The following is a 25,712-nucleotide window of genomic DNA, read 5'->3' as shown; positions in this document are numbered from 1 at the left end:
TCCGAAAACCACTCAGGCAGTGGCTAAAGAAACATTATACGTATCATATCTACTATCGAAACGTCTATCTATACTCTCGATTGTTCATTCGATTAGAAATACGAAAGTCTGGACCTGCTCTGACTAACCCCCAGCTCCAGTTGAACAAATAACACAAAAACAACCCAACGGTGGGAATCCTATAGATTGAATCCAAAATTGGAAACGTTACAGATCCTCGCTACTTCTATCCGAGATTAATGCATAACTGGCCGAAAGTAATCGTATCCGAGATTTAAGGTTATTAGATTTGTATTCTTAAAACATCTTCGGTTACACCCGACGTATCTATTACCCAAAACGAAGCAAAAAAGGAAATTGAGGTCGGGTTGATAATCCTAGGCTTCGAGCTAGGCCCGCAGCAGTAAATCTATCGCTTCTGTATACATGTATACACGCTGTGGCATCTAAGAAACATCTTTTTTCTAAGTACATGAGCTATCGGGTTTTAATCGCGGAGTCAGAGTATCAAAGACAGTCCCGCATATGGAGAAAACAATTTTTCTCGACACAATCAACAGTCAATCGAGACGTGAGTTAAACGGATTCTTATCAGGAGTCAGCGCCAATAACTCCTTCGCACTGCGACACTTAACGCTACTACACCTATATCTAGACTGAGCATGAATCTCCCACTGCGGATAACAATCAGTACATATCGCGGCCCTGATCAAGTCATCATAGGCCTCAATCAAGAGCTCAAACATCTTAGCAACCCCACGGGTATGATCATCATCATCATCACCATCACTATCATCATCCTTATCATCCTCAACATTCTTAAACTTCGGAACTCCAACACGGTGAGATCCAAAACCTCGAATAATAACTACCGCACAACTTCTTAATCCTTCAAATTCAGAAGAATGCCTCGAACGGGTATGCGAATACGCACAAAGCGTTCGGAAGAGATCGTATGGATCGTTATCGTAGCGGATTTCACCGCCAGTTTTTAACATCTCTTTAGTCCAGAAACCCTTCGCTGCCCAGATTATATGGGCTTTCAGTTCAGGCATGAGGAGGTAGTCGGCTGCGATATACGTGTCTTTAACGAGACGTCGACCGAGCGGCGCACCGGGGAACATATATCCGTGGCCGTAAATCCACAAAGCGATTATTTCAAAAACCACAACTTCGATATGTTTTAGCCATACCCCTGTGAGCCGCGTCTGGCTCCAGTGGTCTTGACTAGCCCCGTTGAAGAACCCTGAACAACTGCAAACGATGGTTTTGTGGAGGTTGAAATGGGTTTTGGTTCGGCCGACAACGACTGTTAAGTCAGTGGCTTCTTCGTCGTGATAAAATCTAGGTCATATATGTATTCGATAAGCTGCTGCCTCGAAATTGATGAAGATAGTATACTTACTTCCGGAACCTCCGCCGTAAGAGATATGGATCGGTATAGGTTGGTTTTTTGGTCTTTTCAACGATCATCTCGGAAATACTTTGTATCTCCCAACTCTTAGAGAGGGTCCGAAGTTTACCCTTTGTCATCTCCATATTTTAATATTTTGGCCTTTTGAGTATCTACACCGCCACCGCTAAAACCAAAAAGACAAGGAACTGAGTGATATCTCACGATGATTAATTTTGAGGGGCATGCTTATTTAACACCTGTATATATCTAGTTTTTCTGGCGTAATTGTCGACACCACGTGGTGTTTTTGTGGTTGGCCACATATATAGCGCGCATTTACTCAATGTGCGTACTAGCCACATGGCAGGATATTGTTACAGATTTCTGGTATAGTATCGTTATCGACGTTCCGAATTGACAATCGATGAATGCTTGGACGACTCAGCGTATGGGTATGTGTGATCTAGAGGTTTCTTCTTAATTCTGTCGCGAGATAACCGTAAGTTTTAGCCCTATGAATAATTCTAGAAAGGTATCGATAGGATATATTTCGATACATGTTCGGCCTCCAGTGGGTCCTCGGATTTCTACTGTAAATGAGTACGGAATACGAGGGACTATTGAAATCAATTCGAGGATTGGTAATTCGCGGACAATATGAACTGAGTAGGTCCAATGCCGGGAACGGAATTGATACAAAGGATCTTGGATACTGATGACAATACAGGCTCCGTTAGAATTTGATCCCTTCGAGATTGAATGCAAAATGGGGAGAAGAAGTTACAGTCTTTACGCAGTAGTTCTTGGTTCGTTGATACATCGATTGCTGCTACGTAAATGTAAATCCCGGCTCTAAGGCTGATGTTAAAACGATACGAGTAGATGTTCGACGATAGGCCCTCAAGATTTAGATATGGATACTAGTGTAATTTGCGATCAGACGAAGAGGTAGATGTTAAAATAGTGAAGTCAACGTTCTGTAGGTAGAAAGGGAGAATGATTTCATGATAGAAAAGCTTTGTAGACGCACCAATATTAACATCTAACGCACGTAGTCCAGTGAATTTTAACCAACTACCAGGTCCACAAAGCCTGATATCCCACCTCCCGCCACCATAAACCTCATCTTCCCCAGAAAGGAATTTGCAACGAAACGACCAGAGAGATTCTCTAAGTGCACGATCAATAACGTCCTATCTCACCAGCTCCCTCTTTAACCTCAATCTTGTTTTCTTGAACTTGTCAGCTAATTTCATATTTCATCTCGAAGAGAACTGTAATCTCGCTTCCTTCTTAAGACGCGATTGAACTAGATCATGGATGCCCCAGCTGCTGGCTTACCCTCTGGTTCTTCGGATTTACGACCAATAAAGCGACTTAGACTCTCCAGAACCGTAGACATTGGCTTCACGCAGTAAATCTTCCCCCCTTCTAGATCTCTCCCCACCTGAATCTGTTAACTAAAATCTTAATTCCAAAAAAAACATCTAGACTCCTCAGGGACCCGAAATTTACCGACGTAAAAGTCCTTGTCGGTTTCAACGAAAGGGAGTACAACCTCCACCGCAACATCATCTCCATCGGATCCAACTTTTTCGAGGTTACGTGCCGAGAAGGAAGTGGCTTCACAGAGAGCGCCGAAAATTTGATCAAGCTCCCAGACATCGAACCCGAAGAATTCGACGTAATCATCAAATGGATCTATAGGGGTGGCTACACCCTTCCTGAATACATCGAAGCCGACGACTTCTGCGCCGTCCTCCAAGCTGCAGACTTCCTCGGTGTCAAAGATCTCAAATTAGAGATGCAAGACCAATTAGTCGGCCGGCTCCCTAGGGAGTTCCTACGCGAGGACCAAATCACCGTCGATGATCCCGTTAAGCTGTACAAGGGTATCGCTCAAAACTCATCGATCTCCGATTGGCTCAAACTTCGAAAGCTGGCTGATCAAATTTTCCCATTTTGGTATGATGGGGACTTGTCTTTGTTTGAGATGGGTCAAGAGGATTTGGGAAATGCGGTTCGTATCGATCTCTATCAGGAAATTTTGAACAATAATTTCTGTGGAATCTGTTACACCGATTTGTTGAAGAATAAAGAGAATCAGTGTCGCATTTGCTTGTCGGATCTTGAGAATTCTACTTGTAGACAAGAGGATGGGGTTCCGATGGGAGATACTCCACGTGGACGTCAAATTACACTTCTCCAGACTTCTGAAGCTTCTGAATCTTAGATTTGATGGTAAGTCAGAATTCTGGGTAAATTGATATGGTTGACTACAATCTAACATCAACTTCTAAAGCATTTTTCGATCACCAGGGCAGCCTACAACAATATTTGAACATAGAACTTACCATTACTACCTATACTGTTTTTCTTTCGCAATAAGCACTACTTGATGCTAGATAATGAAGTCAGCATGTTGCATGAGATACTTTAACAAGGGATTCTAGTTTCTACCACCAAGACTCAACCTCTAAGTGGAACGAACTTGTTAAAAGAATTCAGGGAAATACAAATCAATGATAAGCTATTTCTTTCAAAAAGCTTCCAGAAACTGGGCTGATCGATCAACGTGCCCCGTGTAACCTATCGTGTAACAGAATGCCGAAAGCGCTTCGCAGATCAGCACGTACTATTCCCTAGCTAGGGTCCGCTCAGGGCCCGCTCAGGAGACAGTTATAGTAGCAGAACTAGCTTTGACACATGTGCGTGCCAGCCTCCACTATCGTTAGAAAAACACCTTTAATCTATAGGGTAATGATATGAGGCAGCTCTGGCCTCGAGACTAAGGGTAAAATATCTTTGTTCAGCAGCTTGGCAAGGTAGTACGAACCGGGGGCGGTGTAACAAAGGACGTGAATTAATTCTAGAGAGCTGAGAAAAGACTTACACCTTTAGAGTAGCTATTTGGAAGCGGCACGAATTGGACATGTACAGGAACTATTTAGCTAAGATAAATACATTAGGCCCCTTGCCTTGAGACCAATTAAATGACGGGTATATTGAAACCCTCAAACAAGGAAATTAACTTTGAGAGGCAATATAATCTTAATATGAAAAGAAGGGATTGGCTTCGAAAGGGTATAATGCCGTGCAAAACAATCAGAGGCCTGGTGAATAAAAAAACAGGATATATATAGTTACATCAATCAAAAGGGTTGACATTGGCAGGACCTAAGCAATTCCTGTTACAATAGGCTCCGATACAGACCTCAGCAGACGTACTAGTAGTACGGTCATTATTAGTCTGACAATTAGAACATACAAGACCTCTTATTCTATTCTGAAATGCCTCGATAATGAGACCCATCAACAACGAGGACTCTGCTCCATTTTTCGCTAGTCGTAGAATACGCTGAGGGCCCATATAGGAACGATGAAGCGTACTTGCCACCATCAACCTAAACTTCCCCCAATCCGTAAACTTCGAATGCGCACAAAAGGTCTCTAACATATCGTAAGCATCACCGACATTCCGGTTAGGCATATCCCAGAATTTCTCCTCCACCGCAGATATGATCGCATTCTTCAACGGGAGGATTTGCAGGTAATCCGCAGCGATGAATACATCCTGAATAAGAGCTTTGTCGAAAGGGTCGGGGTATTTAAAGCCTCCACCGTACATCCATAAAGCAACTACGGTGAAGGTTTTGGGCTTAATATCTGGTAGATAGATCTCTCTCGCCCTCCCTTCCTCGAAATGCCCCTTGCAGGCCAGTTCGAAATACTTTGAACGTGCGGCAAGAATAACACGGTGAAGATCAAAGCACTCTTTATCCTCACCGGCAAAGACTTTGATATCCGAGAATTGTGGGTCATGGTACATCCTAAAAGGAAAGTAGAGTTAATTGTGTCAATTTGCGATTTTGTACTTAGTACATACTTTACTAGCGCGGCTGGCTGATCCCCATCGGCATCGGGATCTGGTATCGGTTCCACGACAGTATTCGCGTCCCCTGCAGGGGGGGCGGAAGTTTCTTGAGTTGACGCCATTCACGATCGTATCTGTATTGGACGTTCAATGCGGAGGGTAACTAGTCGTAGCCTAACCCCATTCCCTGCTTGTCGAGAAGCTGTTCCGCGAACGTGAACTTAAGTCCGGTGGTTGGGGACAGTGCAGCGCCAACACGGTTTTTCTTCCCATGTGGCACGGACGGCACGATTTGTTGGATTATGCACTCGAATTGCGTTGCTTTTTACTTGGGGATACCCTAGATCTATGCTTCCGATGGCAGTAATATCGAAATGTCGAGATATCATAGATCCTGTTCATATCTGGCCAGCTGGGTGTAATTCGGTGCAGTATCGGTTTCACTTCCTGGTGTGGGACTATAGTATTTACTTTGCTATGCCGTATCAAGAGTGGTTGCAAGCAATTTGTCCTGGAGCGTTTAGGAATTTATACACCGATTGGGAAAGTTCTGGATAAATAGATACCAAATGCCAGACTTTTATTAGGGACAATGTAAACTCTTAAACCTAAATAGTTGATCTCGGAAGATTTCTAAGTCTTTAGACATGTGAATTCCTGAGCACTGTTCTTTCCTGCCGAGGAGGTTAGGAGAAAGATATAATATAATACCACTACTACTCGCAGCGGATATACTCATATGGCAGTAGGTTTAGATATCGATATATCGATATATCATAAGAATTTCTAGGTGGTACACACCACAAGTACTAAGTTAAGCCGCTAAAATATGTAATTCCAGCCAAGTCGTATATATACGTTTGATCACTTAGAATTGAACTACAAACGCAGTTTGTCGGTATGAGAAATATCTAGGACAGTGATCTAGCAGCTGAGCTTCCCACCAGCCATCATATAAATATACCTGTGCATACTTAGAAGGGATATCGTCCTCTTTCTGATCTTCTCCTTCTACTTTCATCTCCATCTCCTCTACATCTCACATATCTCTGACTTTTGACGTCCTTCCACAATCCTCGCACTTACTTCTTCTCCCCCATCCTTTCACTATTATTTATTCCTTTCTCCAGCTCTTCATACCATTTCTTCGTCTCTTATTGCTTTTTCTCTGTCCCATATCATCACCAATCAGCTCATAGCTTCTCTTCGCCTTCCTTTCCTCGATCTTCTTTCTTATTCCTCCCTATATCCTTTTCCGACCTACCAACTTTCCGTCGGTATCAAACCTCCATCATCTATCCCACCTCCGTCGAGCTTATTTTTGATCGTTTCTTGAAACCCTTTCTCTTTTCCTTCTCCACCCCCACCTAAAAAGTAAAATATCCTCCGTCTAAAAATCCGTTGCTAAATAGCAATCTGAAAAAGCAAAGGAAGAGAGAAACCCCAAAAATGCCATACACACCAACCAAGCCCTGCAAGACCGGGAACATCACCCCTTCCCCTCCTGCCCGTCCCACGACTCCAGGCTCCCAAAAGCCAGCCTACATGGCGGCACGAACCCCAACTCCCGCTCGAATCCGTGGATTCGACGACGGCAATAGTTCCTCCATGTCACCATCAACGCGTCAATCATGCAGATTGTTCCGTCTAAGCCTTTCGTCTGCTTCAAAGACTGCCGGTAAGGCTAAGAAAAGAGCGAGGAGTAGTTTGGGAAACAACGTGGAGAGTATTTCGCCTACCCAGGCTATTGTGGAAAGGCTGAAGAGACCAAAGATTTCTCAAGTTTTGAAGGATGAAGAAGCTATGGGGGAGGGTTCATTTGCTGTTGAGATTGAAGGTGAAAATGGTATTGATGGCGGTTCTATGAGCTTGGATCAGACTCATATTACCAGCTGTTTGGAGAAGATAGCTGAGGTTCCGGAAGATACTAAGAAAGCTACCGAGAAAATGGAAGTCACGAAATCACCTACCTCACCACCAGCTCGCCGTCGAGGGAGGCCACCCAAGAAAGTTTCTCCAATCCAGATCACAAACGAAACACCCAAAAGAACCATGGACAAGAAACCTCAAGAACGAGCTACGGAAAGCAAGCCAGAAAGTGGCACGAAGATGTCACCAACCTCCCAGCCTCCTGGCTACGGCCATTCAAAACTTCAAGAGCTCATCACGAAGCTCGAAAACTCCGAAAAGTCTGCCGCCGACGACGCTCAGGAGATCGGTCACCTCTTGTCAGAGGTGGTCGAAAACTCCAGCGTCAACGAACTGGCCGGGGGTATGGCCAACCTTAAAGGCCCCCTCAAGGTCAGACAAAAGATCATGGCTTGCATGATCGTTGCCCTATTGGGCAAAGGGGCCGAGGGGGCCTAATCAAAGTAATCCTCTTCTATCTTGTCCCTCGATCGAGCTATTGGAGAAGAGACTAACCGTCTAAATAGTGCGCGTTTATCGAAGATACGGCCACCTACCCGCTAACCTCTCCGGGACAATAATCATAGCTAGTCCCAATAACCCCCTCCCCCAAATTTTTCTTTAGTGATTCTTCTATTCCTATTCTCATTATTCCTATAATCGCAAATATTTAGAATAGAAAAGGGTCTGTACTTTAATCATCAAAATTCAATACCTTTCTTGCAGAATCTACATCCTAGCGCAGTCTGGTAAAAAGCCAATTACACAACTACAGCTTATTATAATACTATTTAATTTTAGTTTTCAAAAACTGCTTAACTGAAAATTCATACGCGAAATAGATTTAATCGAAGCGACAAATTTGAGATAAAGCTTTCAAAGATCTTAAATGACTACTAGCTAAATTGCCAAGCAACATCAAAAGGTTGTGGAGACTGATCTAACTCGTCATCCTCAGCCATTACCGTGAATTCAACTTCTTGATAGATCACGGATCCCATATCCCATAAAACTTGCTGCACGTTATTGTAGAGGCGGGAAAATACCTGTCGATCCCCGCATTTTACCTTCAAGAATAGTCGGTTCTTGATGAGATCTCCAGGAGGGTCCGACCATACGAGAGTAGCTTTGACAGTGGTGCATTCATTTTTGGGTGGCTTCCTAAAAGTAAAACTTTTCTTAGAGCCCCAGACTAGTTCGCCTTCCATGAAGCCAGCTCCTTCTGTTTGGCATGCGATTTTAATTGAGTTGGTGAGGTTTACGCGGCCAAATCCTGAGCGGACATTGGGAATAGGGAGAGGGACTCTCTCAGTAACAAGCTTCTCGGCACCGTTGATAAACAGCGCTTTGATCAATGCCGCGCTTGGTTGTCGATCTCCTATTCGATTCGCAGTGACGGCTTCAATTAAGACAGCAGCACAACCGGCGACAAGTCCTGTGGCCATGCTAGTCCCGGTATCCCTATACCAGTCCGGGTCCTCTCCGGATTGTGACGGGGGCATTTGCCTTGATCTCGCCGACAGGATCATTGTGCCGGGTGCGACGACGTCTGGTTTCTTGCGCCTTTTGCATTTATCATCTCCCGCGAGGGGGCCGCAGTTGCTATAATCGGGGACTATGGTGTGATCCTGTTCGCCCTCGCAGGCGCCGACGGTGATGCAATTTTTTGCGCTGGCCTCAGCTCCAATCTGTCCCTCATTTTCTTGCGCCAGACTAGTACTGCCAGCGCGTTTGTTACCAGCTGACCAGCATATCACCATATCCTGTTTTTCCCAAACGAAACTGTCGATCTCATTGGCCTCGGTTGTATACCCCCGCGATGGTTTATTCCAAGAATTTGAATGCACTCTTGCCTTGTGTTCTGTGTATGGAGGGCGGAAGAGCTCATCAAAATGTTTAGGTCTGTCTATGGTCATCTCGCTACTACGCCATAGGGAATGCATCACCAGGTTTGCTCTAGGAGCAGTGCCCATGATATGAATATTGTCCCTAGTCTTACCGTTCCCAACAGCTGAAGCGCAGACATGAGTCCCATGGCCGTCATAGTCCGCTGTAAACCCGTTTTGTCTGTACCAACCTACTACACGGTCACCGAAAGCAGGGTGAGGCGGGGCTGCTATATCACCAAGTCCAAGTCCGGTGTCTGCGATAGCGATTACCTGTCCGGCTCCCTGATACTGGTGTGCCGGGAGAGCTTGCCCGTCTTCGGCTAGCTTATCAAGCCCCAATGTCACTCGGGCCCTATTATTGGAGACCTCTGCTATGCCTACCTCCTCGATGTAGCGTACTTGATCAATTTTTGCTATACCATCTATAGATTGACTTAAGACGGTGAGGTGTGTTTTTCTGTCGATGAATTTAACATCCCATAGGTTCAGACCCGACTTGTCTGCGATCAGCTGTAGGAAATCCCGATCATTCGTTGACTCGAAATCGTGGCAGAGGACAAATATTTCTATTTTATCATCGGGAAGCGTCCTTTCTATTGCTTCCTTTAGGCTCGGAGCAATTTTGAACTCCTGACGATAAATATCAACATAGACGATTGGGTCGATTTGGCCGATTTTGTCGAGATCCTGGCCTGTGTATCGACACAGATATGTGCAATTAGAGACGTATTCTTGAGTATCAAGACCTGCAGCCTTTAGAGTCTCCCTCTGTGGTGGGCTTAAGAGCGCTGCGGTCTGAACTATAATGTAATTGGTGTTGGATTCGTTTGATTGCGGCTTGATCTCGGCCTCGTTGAGGTCATTTCCGTTGATCCTGATAGGAAATAGTGGTTTGAGAGCCACCTGCGATAGTCAGAAGCAGAACCATGATCAAGAATATATCCCTGAATTTGAACTTATGTATGAATAATCACGTACCTCTTCAGACCGTGGCGTGGCAATATCCGTTCCCGTATTGCCCTCGCTAGAAGGACCACTAAGAGCAAATTTGGGTTCATCTCCAGCCGACGCATCAGCTCCTTTTGCAATCAGCAGTCTCATGATGGTCCGGTGCTTATTCTTAGCCGCCAGCTGGAACGGGGTAGCCTCGGAGTTATCTTTGACATTGGGATCGGCCCAATACTTAAGAAGCAGCCGTGTTACTCTGTCGCGCCCTTCCTTGCTGGCATAGTGGAGTAACGTTGACCCAGTGTGATCTTTGGCATCTGGATCGGCGCCGTACTCGAAGAGCAAGCCTAGTAGGCCCAGAAACTCTGAGGACTCGAAAATCTCGTCTTTTTTTCTCTTTTTATTGGCCTCATAGCTGTGGTGTAGCGGGGACAATCCAGACGCATCCGTGAAGTTGGGGCTAGTTCCTGTATCTAAGAGCTCGAGTACCTCTGCGATGGCACCAAGCGTAACGGCGCGAATGAGCGGATTCTCTAGATTGATCCACGCAGGTTTCAGCAGAGGGTAATGGCAATCGACGGAACGAGGGCAAAAATTATTAAAAATCTCAAATATTCCACATTTTGCAGTTAATACCTTCAAAGAGAGACATCCTAAAATCTAAAGACTCCTGGCGCCAGCAAAAATCCCAGCCACGAGTAAATTGAGAAAGTAATAAAGTTAAGAAAAGTTTTGCTAGGAATAAAGTCAGTAGAGCGTGGTGTCTTTGTGGTAGCAATAGGTCCTGTAGTTACTAGGCTTCCCATTGTCTCAAACCAGACTTCGCAAGCTTGAGGCAAGACCCCCCACATCATCTTGATTCGAGGCTACGTCTAAACGTCTTACCCCGCTCACCCGCCTTGTTTTACACGTTGCCGACGCACTTGCATGTGTACACGTTGTACGCATATACGTGCGGATTTCCATTGCAAGCCCCGCCTACACACCCTCTCAAGCATGAAAATATACTATATCACAATTTTCAACAGCTGAATATTATCAAGTAAGCAAGCGATAATCATAGCACGCAGTCTACTTCTCACGTATCCGTAAGTTAACGTAACTGTGCGTCCTTAGAAGTTGAAATTTAGGTCGATGGCATTTTTATGATGACTGAGACGTTACCATATCGTGCCCGGTATTTAGATTAGCCGGCCGTGAGAAATGATAGGACCACAATTGAATTACTCCTGAATAAAGCTGGTACAGATGTCAAAAGTAAGAATGGGCAGGCTGGAGAATGCTTTTATGCTTCATCAGATATAGATTTTGTAACGTATATAGACAAGATTCATTCTTAAAACATGGATACACAGTCGCGATCAAATTTTTTCTCGTTATCGAATTCCATCACTGCAATCCTCTTACCGATGCCCGACGAAGGAGGTGCAGCTCCCTGCGCAGAGGTTACAGCAGGGTGATCCCTAGACGCACTCGCGAATAGTTTTTCGAGAATCGCTTTGTACTGGAGCCTTGTGTAGTCCGGGTACCGGCGTTCAAATTCGTCACAACTAACAAAACTGAAGCTATATTTTGATGTCCTAAATTCATTTTCCAATGCTTCATACTCAGTTTTGTCAGCTCCCTTCAACTTGCTGATGTACTCGTCGCGAAGCTCCGGGGTGAAAATATTATTAGTGATTTTATAGTAATCGTCAGAGCGCTGCCCAGCCAATTTCTTAGCGAGTCGTAGGAACAATAGCCTCTCCTTTAGATCTTCCCAATCCTTCTCGAAGCTTTTTATTTCGCTCTTGAAATCCTTGCAAGATGGGAGGGTCCTCTCAAAGGCTTTGTTAACGGTCTCGATAGGTGATTCGGAATTGTCGCGACTGAGGAAACGGGCTATTGCTAGCGCAAGAGTATGATACGAGCGAGAAGAAGCCCACGTATTGGCAGCATGGTGGTTGTTAGTGAGGCCATCCCATCGCACGCCAACGATCCGCCCGTCCTTATGTTTGGCACCGCAACCCCCGAGACCAGAATCAAAAGCATTGATCGGGTCTCCTCCACTGGATTTGAAGTAACCACCTTTTCCATAGTCAGGAACGCCTTCAATAATATTCCTGACAATATCTTTCGTAGCAGAGACGGCGCAATCATTGTCTCGTCTAAACACCTTTGGCGCGAGCAGGGCATCAAACTCGTCATTTTTTCCGTCCGAATTTTGGTAGACTAATTTCGGAGTTTCCCCATCCCCCTCAGTTCTAAACCCGTTGAAATTGCCCTGTTTGTGTACCGCCATACCCGAAGTGAACATTGCAGCCATGACCCTCTGGATCGAGACAGGTGAGGCATAGTTGTAATACAGTTGTTCATTCCAATGCTCGAAGAACTTGGCGTTCTCTTTTTTATCTATGTTTTTTGAGCTCATCTCGAAGCAGCTTGCGCCGAACAGTGGTATTCCGAAGCGTCCCTCGCGAGTATACTTTGCCTCCAAAACAAGTTTGTTCTCAGCTTGGTCAACATCGCGAACAATACCCGAGCCAGCTGAAAACGCAACATAGCCCGCACGCAAGAGGCCGGTTTTAGTAGGCCGGTTATCTTTAGCAAGATACTTTTTACAGTCGTCGAGGTAGCCTGTCATGCATTTTTCAGTTGAGCCATGATTTCGAACCTGGTCCGGCGAAATGTTCTCGCTACGCGCAATATGAGCCTCAAGGAACTCGTATGCGATAGGGAGCCAGTTTGAATTGCGCTGTAGGCGCAGCGCATGCATGTCCCGAGCGGAGAAGAAGCTGTCTCCAACACCATGCCAATTTTCGTCAAGGACAGTCCGAGGCGGAGCAGGGCCACGGCTCCCACGGCTGATGACGGTAATTAGGCCTTTATATTTATCTCTTCCCAGCTCCTCTACGGTTTTGACGGGATCCTCGGACGTATCCATGCCTGGTAGGAAGGCCAGTAATAAAGTTGCATAGTCATAGAAGGAAAGACTCAAGCCAGTGCATGCGATCTTTGCTGTAGTCTTGAGTTTATCATCATCCAAAACCCCGCGCCCGTTGAGGTATTTCTTCATATCGCTATGATTAGGAGTGCCGCTGTAGTAATGTTTGGCCCCAACGTCGCTATCTTTGAAGGGTGGGACCAGAGGAGTGCCATTGGCAAAAGAGACGAAGTCGAATTCTTCCTCAAACTGGCGTTTAGCTACCAAATCCTCGACTTTTAGCTTTGGTTTTTGAGGATTGTCAAAGTTGACGCCAACAACCTCGTGTGGATATTTAAACGCAACTTCGATCTCATCCTGCATATTATTTTTAATGTAGTCAAGTGCTTTGTCGATATTCTCTAACTGAATTTTGCCCCATTTGCCTCTAGTCACGTAGGCAACGCCAGGGATGACCTTCCTGTCTTCGAAGCCCCTTTTGAACAAATCCGCGGCGCAGGGATTACACGCTTTAAGCTCCCTGAGTACTTCGTCGTATTTGCTTTCCATCGCATTCTTAACAGCCTTCTGGAGATTTGCGAACTCCGCAAGATCCTGGGCACGCAAGTTGACATCCTCATCGTGAACAAGCGGGGGCGGGAGAGCCGCCGTAACCGAGGTATTGACGGAGGCGTCGCAGTTCCCTTGGAATGCGTTACCAAAACCGCCAGTCTTTCCAGCATTCTTTTCAAAGACCGTGTAGTGAAGTTTAAATGCGATCTTATGATTTTTGAGCTCGTCTTGGAAGGCGGCCATTATCATGGCCTGATGGATAAGGTATAGAGCATGGCGGGACCCAAATCCCGAAAGGCCCCACTTAATAATGAGCGGAGAAGTTTCAGTTGGGGTGCTCATTTTCTCGAAAAGGAATATAAGATCTGTAGAGCTTATATAGGAAGCACGTGTAAGTGACTTAACCTAGTAGCTAACTTGATTGTGGAGTGGTGAGGAAGGGATGGTATCTTGAGAGAATTCCCTGACCCTTCAGCCTCTGAGCCTGAGTTTATAGGCACGGCACAACCCAACGACCATATCTCTGTAAATTATGTCCGACAAACTTCCTGTAGGGCCCTTGGAGAGGCCACGCCGTGCCGGTCCTGCATGAAAACTGTTGGCAGTGCTTGCGAGTAAGCATCAATCATGCAGTGGAATTTTTCTTGGATATGTATATACGTACTGCAGTACTGAGATACCCAGGTGCTTAGTATGTATATACATTGTAGGACTGGCCTATAGCGTCCCAAATGTGTCACGTGTTTTTATTTATATGTTGAATGAAAACGTGGGCCCCCTAACCACGTTTGGGAACCACTTTACCCAGCTTTGGGCCCCACCAAGTGCCCACGCATTTAATATTTTACTGTCTAGTTTATTAATATTGGCTGGGTTATCGGTCGATTCTCGCGCGCAGGCGGGTAGACTATAACTCGCTCTAACCAGTCTGTGAATCAGCCTATAAAGTAGCAGCCTGTTAACTAGTTTGTGAATTACCAGCCTACGCTACGGCCCAGGCCCCGGAATGTGTGAGTGGGTAATCTGATCTAAAATAGATTACATTAAGTGATTACTAAATGTAGTTGATACATGTAGGCCTACCCAACATATAAATAAAAACATCTAACGCATTTGGGACGCCATACTGGCCCTCAGTACACCACACTCTAAATTTCAGCAATAAGTACTCGGTACCAGTATAGTACCAACGAATAAAAGAAATAGGTCGACCAAATGGTAAAGAAAAGAGACACGTCATTTGCATATAAGCCACACTCTTTCGATCGACCTGAAAGCTACTGGTCAATAAAAACGAAAAAATCTTGACCCGAGCCCGTATGCCATGCACGGGGCTGCACGTCGCTGCGGGGGCGGGGTGAGTTTGTTGTCAGCCTTGAGGATTCTCCAATGTAAAAGTTAGGTGTTGACTCTGTTGCATTATGTACCCTGCAAGATTCTCAAAGAAGTATAGCCGATACCAAGACCATCGTTTATTGGCTCTTAAAATCCTTAAGTTACGTAACCACCGTCCAACATATGAACTAATTGAGCCGTTGAGATGGAAATCCTGTTCGAGTCTGTACGAGACTGTCGTTTAATATCATGCGCTTGTATTGAATGCATATATGGATATCCGGATTCCCATTTTTTTATTGTATGTTGTATCTGACAGTTTCGATTTATATTATGCTAGGCCTGGTACATGTACATGTACAACTCCCAGTCATATAACGTTATCGACATTTTAATATTTTCGATTCGCCCGAGACACTACGCGCGCTACGTGTCAATTAAGAAGGATTCAATTAGCTATAGCTCTGACAAAGTGATTATCAATCCTTCCAAGATTTTTGTACATGCTTTTCTCCCAGGATTTTGTAAGTCGAAATGTGTCTTTTTCATTATCTTAGAAAAAGATATTCCATATTAAGGAGCTTTGGAATTGTTCGCTGTCAAAAGATGTAAATCAATGTAATCTAACTGGAGTGAGTTATCCCTTCCAGAAAATATTTATCTAGTTGGTTAATAAAGTTATCTTTATTGGTGATATATTGAAAAGTGTGGCTTATAGTTTATGATTTTATGGTTGTATTGTTAATGAATCTGTCTATCTGAATATATTTTATATTAGTATATTTCCTCCTCGTCGTAGCAACTTAGGCCTAAGGTCTGTAGAATCAATACTGTAGCCCAAAGCGAAGTAGTTGCTCTTCACGACCTCTCTTATGAGAAGTCGAAGGTCTGATCGATCTCTCATGATATACGGTATGAGCTACGGGCTTTTGAATTTTCTCTTGTTTAAAGCTAGGCGCCATCGTTGGCGCCTTTTCTATCTCTCTCTCTCTCTTCAAGCGTTTTTTTTAGGCTTGGATATGGAATATTTGTCTCGTGCCCACCCCACCAAAAAAGATTCATATAAGTGGTTTGAAGCGATTTTCCGTACGGTACCATTCCTCAAATTTGGATAGCATAGCGTCGGAAAGGATTATCCCCGCTGTTGTTATTTAGTAGACGTTCATTTTGAATAGACCATCCAATTGTGATCGTGCTCCAGGTTGCACGGGTATGGCAGGATGATTTCTTTTTGCTATGGCTGGGTACGAGACAGTAGAACACGAAGTCCCCTTAGACGCCTCTTTCGGTAACCTTGATGATGTCCTCGACGGAATGTTGGTTACGTTAGACTAAAAAATATATTATGTAATGCAGGTTCTATGTATGTACACCATACCTAGTCGAGGGCTCCACAGAAGATAGATTATCCCTTCCCTTGGCGTCTCGAAATCTGAGGGCGTATGACCGCCAGGGACGGTAGCAGTGCAGGTAGTTTGTCAAAGTATGTATTTGTGTTTGCGTGAGGTGATGGAGAACTAGAAGAATGAAGAGGGGGAGAAAGGAAGGAAAGAGGAGGCTATATGTACCTAATGATGTAGGAATTGCTAACCACAACAATATCAATAATTAAAGAAGTGATACACAGCGATCCTACGTCTGATAGACTGTACATCTGTCATTCATCAATATCGTCGAAGAGCTCACTGTCCAGAGCCGTATCAGCCTGTCCTCTGATGTACCTTTTGCTCGTATACTCGCCTACTTTCAATCCATTGATCCGTTCTCAAATTAGAACCATCAGCCTAGCCAAAATTTATCTAGAACCGAATACTAGAGGAACTAGTTCTAGCGGTGGTAGGTATCGAACATCTCAGATTGACACCGGGGTTGTTTAAAAAATACTAATCACGTGTACACTCGAAAATCTAGTTCTGGATTTAGGGTGGCCTGCGCCCTTCGGCACCCGCAGGAAACCCTCTCCGCCCAACGTTAGCGTCAATCGCTAGGGGACTATTCCTCCGAGCCATTTCCACAAACCACGAATCAAAATGCTCCGGCACGTCGGAACCCCATGGCTAGCAGAGGTGGAAGCTGTATGCAAGTATGCTACGGCAGACACTGAAGCAAGGAAGCCTCGGGAGCAAAAGGACTCGAAATCAACATCCTCCGTCGTGCTGACGAATTGTTTCAAATCCCAAGGTGACTCTGAGGATCTTGATGGCTCAAGATTCAATACGTAAATAGGTTTTTGTGCATGGGTGTAAGGACTCCGATCTAAGAGTCTTAGAGTCATGTGGCGGAATGCCAATCACGGCGTTTTCGCAGACCTCAAGCACCACCTTACGGCTCATATTCTCCTCCAGAGTACGATTACGGAAGACTATCCCAAAGAAATTCATACAATTGATACCTACGAGCGGAATCAAGCTACGGTAGATGGAGAAGTTCCACGACAAACGAGGACAAGATTTTTGACTGGAAGTTCAATAACAAATTTTTGAAGGTATCTAGATCGATATGTGTTAAGTGTACAATAAACTTGGAAAGTGAAAAAATCATGGTGGTTTTAGACTAAGTAAGTACGAAGCACTCGAGGAAACATACTAATTTCATTCGTTGAAAAGATTAAATGGCGACCGATAGCTACACCAAAATGAAGGAAATTCTAACACCCCAATTATCTCAATCGATCAAAATTATATAGATTTTAAAACCTTTAACTGCAGACATGCATGCATGAACAAGTTAACGAGCGCTAGCTCAGGCAGCGCAAAGAAAAGCCTCCCGAAAGGCACCGGCCTTCCGGTAACTACCCCGGCAGAAACCACACCAGTTCTCAAACCCCTTCCAAATCGGAAGGTCCAAAACCCTCATTTTGGAAATACAATCGATAGTTACCACATATCGATAAAATCCAGAAAAACCCCTCCAAAAAAAGTATACTCGCCGTCGCACAGCCGCCGATGATCCTCGTTTCAAATATTATCAAGAGAGGATCTTTAAACGCGAACTTTCGGCTCATACCTTTTACAATATTAAATGCCATTTACTTCTCAACGAGAGAGTCATGCGATTTAATACAATTTTCCAGATAGCACTGGACATGAGGCACTTTCCCTCAAAGGCATTATGAAGGAAAGCGAGTCCCGCTTTGATCGCTTTTCCCCGGGTATCGGAACCGTTACAGATTCTTACGTCTGTGGCTTCACGAACACGAACTCCCCCTCAGGAACGGAACAAAAACGCAGGTTCGCCAAGACAGACTAAATTACGCCCAGCTAGACTAGTCCCAGTAGAACCCCACATGAAGCTCGAAAACAACCAATCAAGAAACTGAGGCTCCTTTTCGATTCCTTGTCCGTGTCGCATTTGAGAGTCGCAGGGGGCGATGACTAAACCGTTGGAATTAGATGACTTTCTTAGCTTTATCTTGATTGATTATAAGAAAGTTAAAAGGGGACTGTTCGGACGACATGTCTGAGAAATTAGCTTCTTCTCTTCAAACTATCGCTCTTTTTTTTATAAAACATCGTGCATTTGATTTTTCGATTCATCGATTCATCGATTCGTTCACTCATTCAAATCGCGAACCTTCATTCGATTCATTCACTCGTTCATTCCTTAACTTTTTTTTTATATTCTGGTCTAATATAATAATAAAGACAAAATGCACGCCCTCTACCTCTCCCTCCTCCTCCCAACCACTGTCCTCGCCTCTTTCAACCTCCTCTCCCTCCCCGAATCCGCCGGTGACCTCCCCGACGTCCCCTCTGGCATAACCCCAAATCCATCTTGTATCGCCGCCTACAACGCCACAATCGACTGCGACTCCTCCGTAGTCACCAACTCCTTCGGCGACTCGCAAAGGCCCACAGCCGCCGAACTCGACAAAATCTGCACATCTGCATGTTTAACCTCACTCCGTAAATGGGTCAGAGGAGGGGAAGGATGTGAGGGGGAGACGTTTTTGAATTATTTTGGACTTTTGAGTGAGAAGTTTTTCGATGAGGATGTGGGAAGGAATGCTACTGCGACGGATGTTTGGCAGTATTATATTACGGCGGCTTATCATACTAAGTGTTTGGTTGATTCGTATGTTTTCAATCTTTATATATCCCCCCCCCCCCGGGGGGGTTCCTTCTAACTTCGATATCGGATATACTAATAAGAACGGGGGTGAAAAATTATAGCTCATCAAAAACCTACTGCCTCCTCGCCCCCGAAACCCCAGGTTACACCCAACCAGGCCTATTAAATACTTCAAACCCAGATGCCCTCTGCAAAGAAAACACCTGCGCGACACAATCCGCCTATCTTTTCTCCCCGATAAAAACAATCTACAAATATGATCCAACAAACATCACCGAATCCCGAGATCGAGAAGAATCAAACGGTGATTTACCAATGTTGACGTTGGAGGAAGCTTGTCCTGATATTGATACTTCGGAGTATCCGTTGAGAGAGGAGGATGTTACGGCTGAGATGTTGAAGAGTGGAAGTACCGGTGGGAATGGGAATGGGAATAATAATGGAGGTGCTACTAAGGATGGTGATAAACCGGGTGCTGCTGTTGGGATGAATATCGACTCGAGGAACTTGATGGCGGCGGTGGTCGTGGGGTTTGTGGGATTGTTGGCTTTTTAAGATATATCGATGTATGTATATATAGATCGATGAACCGGAGGATGTATAATATCCTACTACTTAAGTAGTTTATCAATAATAATTAATACCAATACCCCCCTCACTCATGCTATCATATTATATAATATTCGCGAGATATAGACTTACGAAAGATATGTAAAACATCACCTCCCCTCACCCCCACCAGTCAAAGAAGAATCAGAAGAAGAAGTATTAGAATACGATATCTCCAACCTCTCAATCAACTCCGTCAACCCCTTCGTTCCAAACGAATTCTCAATTTTTCTATATACCTCCGTATCCCTTCTACCCCCCACCCCCTCCTCTTCCCATTCAAGCCCCTCCCCCTGCTCAGGTATACACTCCAAACTCGATTGATAACTTCGCGGCATACTGTAATCCCCCCCCTGGAGCACAATGTATATAATAAGACGAGAATTAATCAGAAAGGAAAAAGAAGGGGAGTGAAAGACGCAGTAGATATGAAGACAGATAAAAGCCCCGAAATCTACCGTCAAAATATGCTTATATGCTACGTCACAAACCGGAAACCTAAAAAAAAAAAAAAATGCTCAAACTTCAACCGTGCAACCAACTATCATTTCCATTTCCATGTTTCCTACAAAGAAACGCTATTCAAAAAGTATAGCAGAATGTAATTACAAAGCCTGCATGCCCAACAATGCAAGTTAAACTTCCCGAGACCCAAATAACCCCAATTAGCGGATTGAAAGACAAACCTTCCTATAGAACCATGTATCCGCAATTAAAAAACATCATGACATCAAAGGAAAGAAAGAAAAAAATAAGAAGAAAACAGCTATTACTCCTTATCCTTCTCCTTATCCTTCTTGTCTTTATCCTTATCCCCATCCTTATCTTTATCTTTATTCTTATCCTTCCCCCTCACAGTCCCAAAACTCCACTTCTTCACAACTTCTTTCCCTCTCGAACTCTTCGGCGAAGATGGACCTTCAGCCGTTGTAGGGCTAGTGGGAGCCGATGGAGAACCAGCGGAACCAGCAGATGAAAACGAAGTGCCTCTAATCTTCTTTTTCGCAAGATCCCAATAATCAGGTTTCGCTTTCCCCTTCGAACTCCCAGTTCCAGACTCTTTCTTTATGCTCTCTTCTCTATGTCTGGAGGCCTCGGTCGGTGCCTCCCAGCTCCCTGGCGCTCTAGGAGTCGTTTCAGACCTTTCTCTTGTAGCTTCATCCCCAGGACTTGATGCCTCGGTAAATGCTTGGGCCCATGGTTGGGTCAGTTCTTGAGTCGGTGTCGCAGGCGATGCTTGGAACCATGATTGGGACCATGATTGGGGCGATGCTGTCGCCGATGCTTCAGTTGATGCCTCGGTGGATGCCTGGGCCGTTGCGGGAGTGGGTGCTCGAGCCGCTGCCTGAGTAGACGGAGTAGATACCTCAGTCGCTGCCGCAATCGGTGCTTCGGTTGGTACTTCGGTTGGTACCTCAGTCGATCCCTGAGCCGATGGAGTAGCTGCTGCAGTCGGTGCCTGAGTGAATGCTTGAGTTGACACCCCAGTCTCCTGCCCACCTGCCCCCCCTACCTCCTCCGATGCCGTAACATTAGTTTCGGCCCTCTCATCAACCCTCTCATCTGTTCGTGGTCCACTCGAACTACCTTGAGCCACTTGACCAACCCCACCACCACCTTTACGATCATCATCATTGTTCTCGTCATCATCACTACTATTCTCCCCACCTCCACCATGGCCTTTATCAATGCCTCTCCTCTTCAGCGCCTCTTCTTTCATCCTTCTAATTCCCGCGCTCCTTTTAGCCCTCTCATTCTCCTCTTTCAACCCTTTATCCACGTCCTTATCAGCCTCAACCCTCTCCCTCAACTCTCTCTTTCTAATCGTTTCAAAATATTCCCCCCAAAACCTAATCCTCCCTGCCACGGTATCTCGAATCCCTTCTCCACCAAGGCATTCGACCCCAGGCCATCGCCCACCAGTAGTTGTAGTTCCAGGTCCCTTATGATCCTCCATTGGTATTCTATACCACCCTTTCTTCCTATCCAATCCAATCCAGCATCCAGCCCATTGATGCTTCAACACCCATTTCCCTACTAAATTAACCTGCCATATCGCAAACCATCCTTTAAGAACTGGGTTGACTTTTGCCATCATATATCCCAAAACATTTTTACTCCCCGGTGGGGGGGTTTTAACCGTCGTTCCACAAAAGCTTCTTAAAAACCTTTCAAGTTCCGCATCGGATCCTCTGTATGGTTCTGGTTCTTGTTGGGGCGTGATATGGTGGTAATGTCCGCTTGGTGGGTATGGATCTAATGTATCCCATAGATTCCCAGTGGTCCTTCCGGATCCTCCCCATGTGCTATCAAACTTTGGATTCTTCATCGATCGCATGCGCCGTGCTAGAACATGTGTTGGGTTCGTAATGTCGAATAGTTCACTAGTACTAGTAGTGTCACCAGAACCACTCCTGCTAGGACCGGCGGCTGCAGTACTTCTTCTTCTTATATTCCATCCAGAACTCTCAGCAGCAGTAGTTGCACCTCCTTGAGGATTAGCATACCTTGGATCTGGATTCGTAATAATATTGGTCAACAGACTCTCAGGGGACGGTGACCTGGGTGTTCTAGCCTTATCAAGCTTAAATGGAGACCTAGGCCTTGGAACATCGTGAGGTGTACGTTTATATCCCGGTCCATGAGCTGGCGGTATAGGAACAGGAACAACGGGTGGTACCATGTCCGGATTATCCATCGGGAATATCGGCTCCGCTGTCGCTTCTTCGGCGGACTCGTTATCATCGTCATAGTGTTCTCGTTCTTGGAAGTCAAGATCGGAGTATCCATCTGAGGTGTGGACACTTCCTAGATCACTTTCTATATCTGAATTGTCATCACTGCCATCGTCGTCGACCCTTGCAGCACGAGTTGCTCGGGGGCGGCGTGGTATGGCTATTGGTCTATTCAGGTTGTCGAATGGAATAGAAGGCGGGACGCGTCTAGTTGATTCTATACCGGGGGCTATACGGAGACGGGCTTGCCCCTCTGGGGATGCTGTGGCTTCGTCGGCTGGTTGTGGGACGGTTTGTTGCGGGGTAAATGCTTTCGTTGGCCTAGGGGGGAGTGGAGGGGGGTTTGGTCTTCGAGAAGAGGATGATGATGAAGATGCAACTGGTGGTCCAATACCCGCACCCGAGCCCGTGTCTGCAGTCTCCCCAGAAGTGGGAGCAGTAAAAGTAAAAGAACTATCCCCTGTCTGCGTCCCCATAAACCCCGACTGTTGGGAAGTACCCTCCCCAGAAGCAGCAGAGCCCTCCGATTCCGTCGGTAAAGGGGTAGCACCCGTCAACCCCGGCGGTGGCATCGGAGCACCCGACGATGCCCTTTTTCTTCCTCCTCCTCTTCCAGTCATTTCTCCGGTATCACTATTACTCTCGCTATCACTTTCCGGCGTATCAATGCCTCCACTGTCCTCACTCTCTGGTGTATTAAATCCTTCACTGCTGAGCTCTTCTATTCCAACCTCTTCGAATTCGGAATGAGGACTGTTATCACTCCGCCCGGTACTACTATTGTCACTACCGATATGGTCCCAATCGTCCTGCCAGCTTTGATCGCTCTCTTCTCCTTCTTCTTCTTCTTCTTCAGAAGGTGAAGTCGTAGAACTCGGGGTAGGTATAGAAGAATTATTCGGTGAAGGGGTATTATTGATACCACCACCTACTGTAGTAGTATTTGATGTCGCGAAAGTAGCCTGCTGCTGCTGCTGCTGCTGTGATAGGGCTTTATCCTCCGAATCGTAATTATGAGAAGCACCCGGGCGGGAGAGAGATGAAGATGGATCTTCAGGGATTCCTACTCCTTCGACGGTGGTTTTGGAGCGTCTGGATTCTTCGAGGATCCTGCGGTTTATGTTATAAAGGCGGAGGAAGAGAGGAGTAGGAGGAGGAGGAGCAGAAGCAGGTGTGGCTGTGTGTGTTTGATGGGGAGGAGGAGGAGAGGAAGAGGACGAGGACGAGGAGGAAGAAGATGGTCTTGGAGTTTGAGATTGCATATTTTGGGGCATATTTTGGGACATATTTTGGTATAAGTAGTATATGGTTGATATAATGAGTGTCTGATAGCTAGAGAGACTGTCGATGGTGAAGATGAAGCTGTAGATGATGTTGAAAACGAAAATGAAAGTCTGTTTGTCAAAAATGTCGGTCAGCAATTATATATAACAAGAAAAGGTAAGGTTACTAATAAGCTCTTCTGCAGGTTGATCATTAGCCATGTGAAGTCTGAATTAAGACTCGTGGACAATCCCCTCATCACTTTCCTCATATCCCCTCACCATCGTCATAACCGCCATCATTATCATCATCATCATCATCACAACCATAAAAAAAAATAAAAGACTAAAAATAATATAAAGGAATAGAGTAAAAGAATAAATTCTTCATTGCGGTGTGAGATACATGCCACCCAATTACTCGACCTTTCCACCATTAACTTCCTCGCTACCACTCAAACCCTCCACAATCTCACTCCCAAATTTATAGATTCCATAGAGCGGTAGCACAAGCCACGGTCCATTCGTCATGATCCAAAACCAGAATATCGTATTAAAGTCGTTATGACCGATATTCTTATACCCTCCGAGGATCTCAATAAGCCCTGTACCGCATTATAATTAGCTTTTTTTCCCCATAAATAAAGGTAAACGGTAAAAAAAAAGGATAACAAACAATAAATGACCGTCTTCCAAAACGTCGCCGTACAAGCAACCAGCCCAACCATCACCGCCTTCCCCGCTGTCTTCCCAACCACCTTCTTCACCCCCAACAATCCGGCCTCCCCAGTCCCACCCCTAACCAACCATAAGTAATAAAAATACCCCATGGTCTCCACGAAGTTCATTGCGCTCTGTGCGGGATTAAACCCATTTCCATCGTAGTAATGTTGGAATCCGTAGACTAGATCGATTTCGCAGTAGAGAGCGTAGGGTTTCCAGGGTAAATGGTATTTTCCGCCGGGCATGGAGTGGGGGCGGAGCATTACATAGGAGAAGTCCCAGAGGACGAGGGGGAGGGAGACAGAGAGCCAGAGGGTGAAGAGCGAGTTCGGGGTGTGGGTGTATGGTTTTCCCATTTTGGTGGTGGTCGGTGTCGTGAAGTGGGGGACTATATCTCTATTAGGACTTAGTGGATAGATAGGGAGTGTAGTGAGTAGACTTACAGACCAAAATAGTAGAACTCCGTGCAAGATCTGTAGATACGTACTATATCTATATCCTCCAATCTCTCAATGGATAGCCTCGTGCGATTGGACCCAAGCTCAAGATAGTCTAGAGAAGCTGTGAATTAAGATCAAAGAAGCGGGCGAAAGATCCCACTCCAAACCTTATCAGCATACCTCCTCCCTGAATATATATACTCCCACCCGCACCCCGCAAAAGCTAGGGAGTTAAACTAGGTAGAAGCTAACCATAGCTACCCCTGTGCTCCCCGCTCCTTCTCTTCTAAATGTATCTGTCGCACGACCCTGCATCTCGGCGCCAAACTCGCCGGAAAGGCCGAAAACCAAACTGGGATTTTAGCCGGGGATAGTAGGTTCATTGTAACATGATTCGATCGGATAGCGGTTAGTTCGCTAGTCGTACGAGCCCTTGTTTGATTAGTAGTCAGCAGATTGCATTTTGCGAGAATATGTCTTTGTAAGTTTAATACCTTGTTACCGATATTGCATGCATGGTATCCGTTGTTGCATTTGGAGATTTATTTGCAGATGTCTGAGGAAGCGAATTTCAGCCGATAAGAATCTCGTGATCTTTGTCCGAATTCGTCGAGGTGCATGGCTTTAACCTTAACCTCGATATCACCACCACCGACCATTCAAGCTTCTTAAAACTACGGCTATCGGTATAAAATACCATCGCCATCTCGCCATGATGTTTTCCCCCACTCGAATCCCTCAATTTTCTGTATTCCCGGCGTATTCGTGGGGGCCAATGTTATCGCATCCCCTCGCTAAGCTTCCAACCCCGAACTAACGATCTAGCCTCTATTTCCAGCGACAGTTAGCTTCTTTCGACCGTCCGGGAAAAGAATTCGTGTAACGGAGATACCGTTTTGGTGGGTTTGCTTGCGTAAATTGATGTTGAAGGTTTGAGATGCTTTTGGGTCGTGATGTGGTATTTTGAGGGAGCGGGAGTTGACAACACATTCCCTAGCAACGTGATTTTTTTGGTAGCACGAAGAATGGCGGGGATTAACTGCGATA

At 45.4% G+C, this 25,712-nt stretch overlaps 9 protein-coding genes across 9 annotated transcripts; 4 read left to right on the top strand and 5 right to left on the bottom strand.

Moving 5' to 3' along the window:
• Positions 1-560: 560 nt before the first annotated feature.
• Positions 561-1,539, bottom strand: AOL_s00176g99 (uncharacterized protein; the record flags this gene model as incomplete). The annotated part of the gene is made up of 2 exons (XM_011128234.1): positions 561-1,344; positions 1,406-1,539. 2 exons carry the CDS (start codon positions 1,537-1,539, stop codon positions 561-563), a joined length of 918 nt encoding a protein of 305 aa, XP_011126536.1.
• A 1,173-nt stretch (positions 1,540-2,712) lies between these two features.
• On the top strand, positions 2,713-3,629 carry AOL_s00176g98 (uncharacterized protein; the record flags this gene model as incomplete). The annotated part of the gene is made up of 2 exons (XM_011128233.1): positions 2,713-2,810; positions 2,888-3,629. The coding sequence occupies 2 exons, from the start codon at positions 2,713-2,715 to the stop codon at positions 3,627-3,629; spliced, it is 840 nt and encodes a 279-aa protein (XP_011126535.1).
• A 915-nt stretch (positions 3,630-4,544) lies between these two features.
• AOL_s00176g97 (uncharacterized protein) lies at positions 4,545-5,392 on the bottom strand (the record flags this gene model as incomplete). The annotated part of the gene is made up of 2 exons (XM_011128232.1): positions 4,545-5,226; positions 5,283-5,392. 2 exons carry the CDS (start codon positions 5,390-5,392, stop codon positions 4,545-4,547), a joined length of 792 nt encoding a protein of 263 aa, XP_011126534.1.
• A 1,327-nt stretch (positions 5,393-6,719) lies between these two features.
• On the top strand, positions 6,720-7,637 carry AOL_s00176g96 (uncharacterized protein; the record flags this gene model as incomplete). The annotated part of the gene is made up of 1 exon (XM_011128231.1): positions 6,720-7,637. One exon carries the CDS (start codon positions 6,720-6,722, stop codon positions 7,635-7,637), a length of 918 nt encoding a protein of 305 aa, XP_011126533.1.
• Positions 7,638-8,074: 437 nt separating this feature from the next.
• On the bottom strand, positions 8,075-13,832 carry AOL_s00176g95 (uncharacterized protein; the record flags this gene model as incomplete). The annotated part of the gene is made up of 3 exons (XM_011128230.1): positions 8,075-9,970; positions 10,046-10,548; positions 11,423-13,832. 3 exons carry the CDS (start codon positions 13,830-13,832, stop codon positions 8,075-8,077), a joined length of 4,809 nt encoding a protein of 1,602 aa, XP_011126532.1.
• Positions 13,833-16,855: 3,023 nt separating this feature from the next.
• Positions 16,856-17,047, top strand: AOL_s00176g94 (uncharacterized protein; the record flags this gene model as incomplete). Its single annotated transcript, XM_011128229.1, has 1 exon — positions 16,856-17,047. The coding sequence occupies one exon, from the start codon at positions 16,856-16,858 to the stop codon at positions 17,045-17,047; it is 192 nt and encodes a 63-aa protein (XP_011126531.1).
• Positions 17,048-18,474: 1,427 nt separating this feature from the next.
• Positions 18,475-19,451, top strand: AOL_s00176g93 (uncharacterized protein; the record flags this gene model as incomplete). Its single annotated transcript, XM_011128228.1, has 2 exons — positions 18,475-18,899; positions 18,998-19,451. 2 exons carry the CDS (start codon positions 18,475-18,477, stop codon positions 19,449-19,451), a joined length of 879 nt encoding a protein of 292 aa, XP_011126530.1.
• An 823-nt stretch (positions 19,452-20,274) lies between these two features.
• On the bottom strand, positions 20,275-23,526 carry AOL_s00176g92 (uncharacterized protein; the record flags this gene model as incomplete). Its single annotated transcript, XM_011128227.1, has 1 exon — positions 20,275-23,526. The coding sequence occupies one exon, from the start codon at positions 23,524-23,526 to the stop codon at positions 20,275-20,277; it is 3,252 nt and encodes a 1,083-aa protein (XP_011126529.1).
• Positions 23,527-23,919: 393 nt separating this feature from the next.
• Positions 23,920-24,581, bottom strand: AOL_s00176g91 (uncharacterized protein; the record flags this gene model as incomplete). The annotated part of the gene is made up of 2 exons (XM_011128226.1): positions 23,920-24,107; positions 24,179-24,581. The coding sequence occupies 2 exons, from the start codon at positions 24,579-24,581 to the stop codon at positions 23,920-23,922; spliced, it is 591 nt and encodes a 196-aa protein (XP_011126528.1).
• Between the last annotated feature and the right edge of the window lie 1,131 nt (positions 24,582-25,712).

Source organism: Orbilia oligospora, assembly GCF_000225545.1.
Source record: "Orbilia oligospora ATCC 24927 unplaced genomic scaffold scaffold00176, whole genome shotgun sequence".
Lineage (NCBI taxonomy): Eukaryota > Fungi > Ascomycota > Orbiliomycetes > Orbiliales > Orbiliaceae > Orbilia > Orbilia oligospora.
Note: the sequence above shows the minus strand (reverse complement) of the source record. Positions and strands in the feature narration are given on the sequence as shown.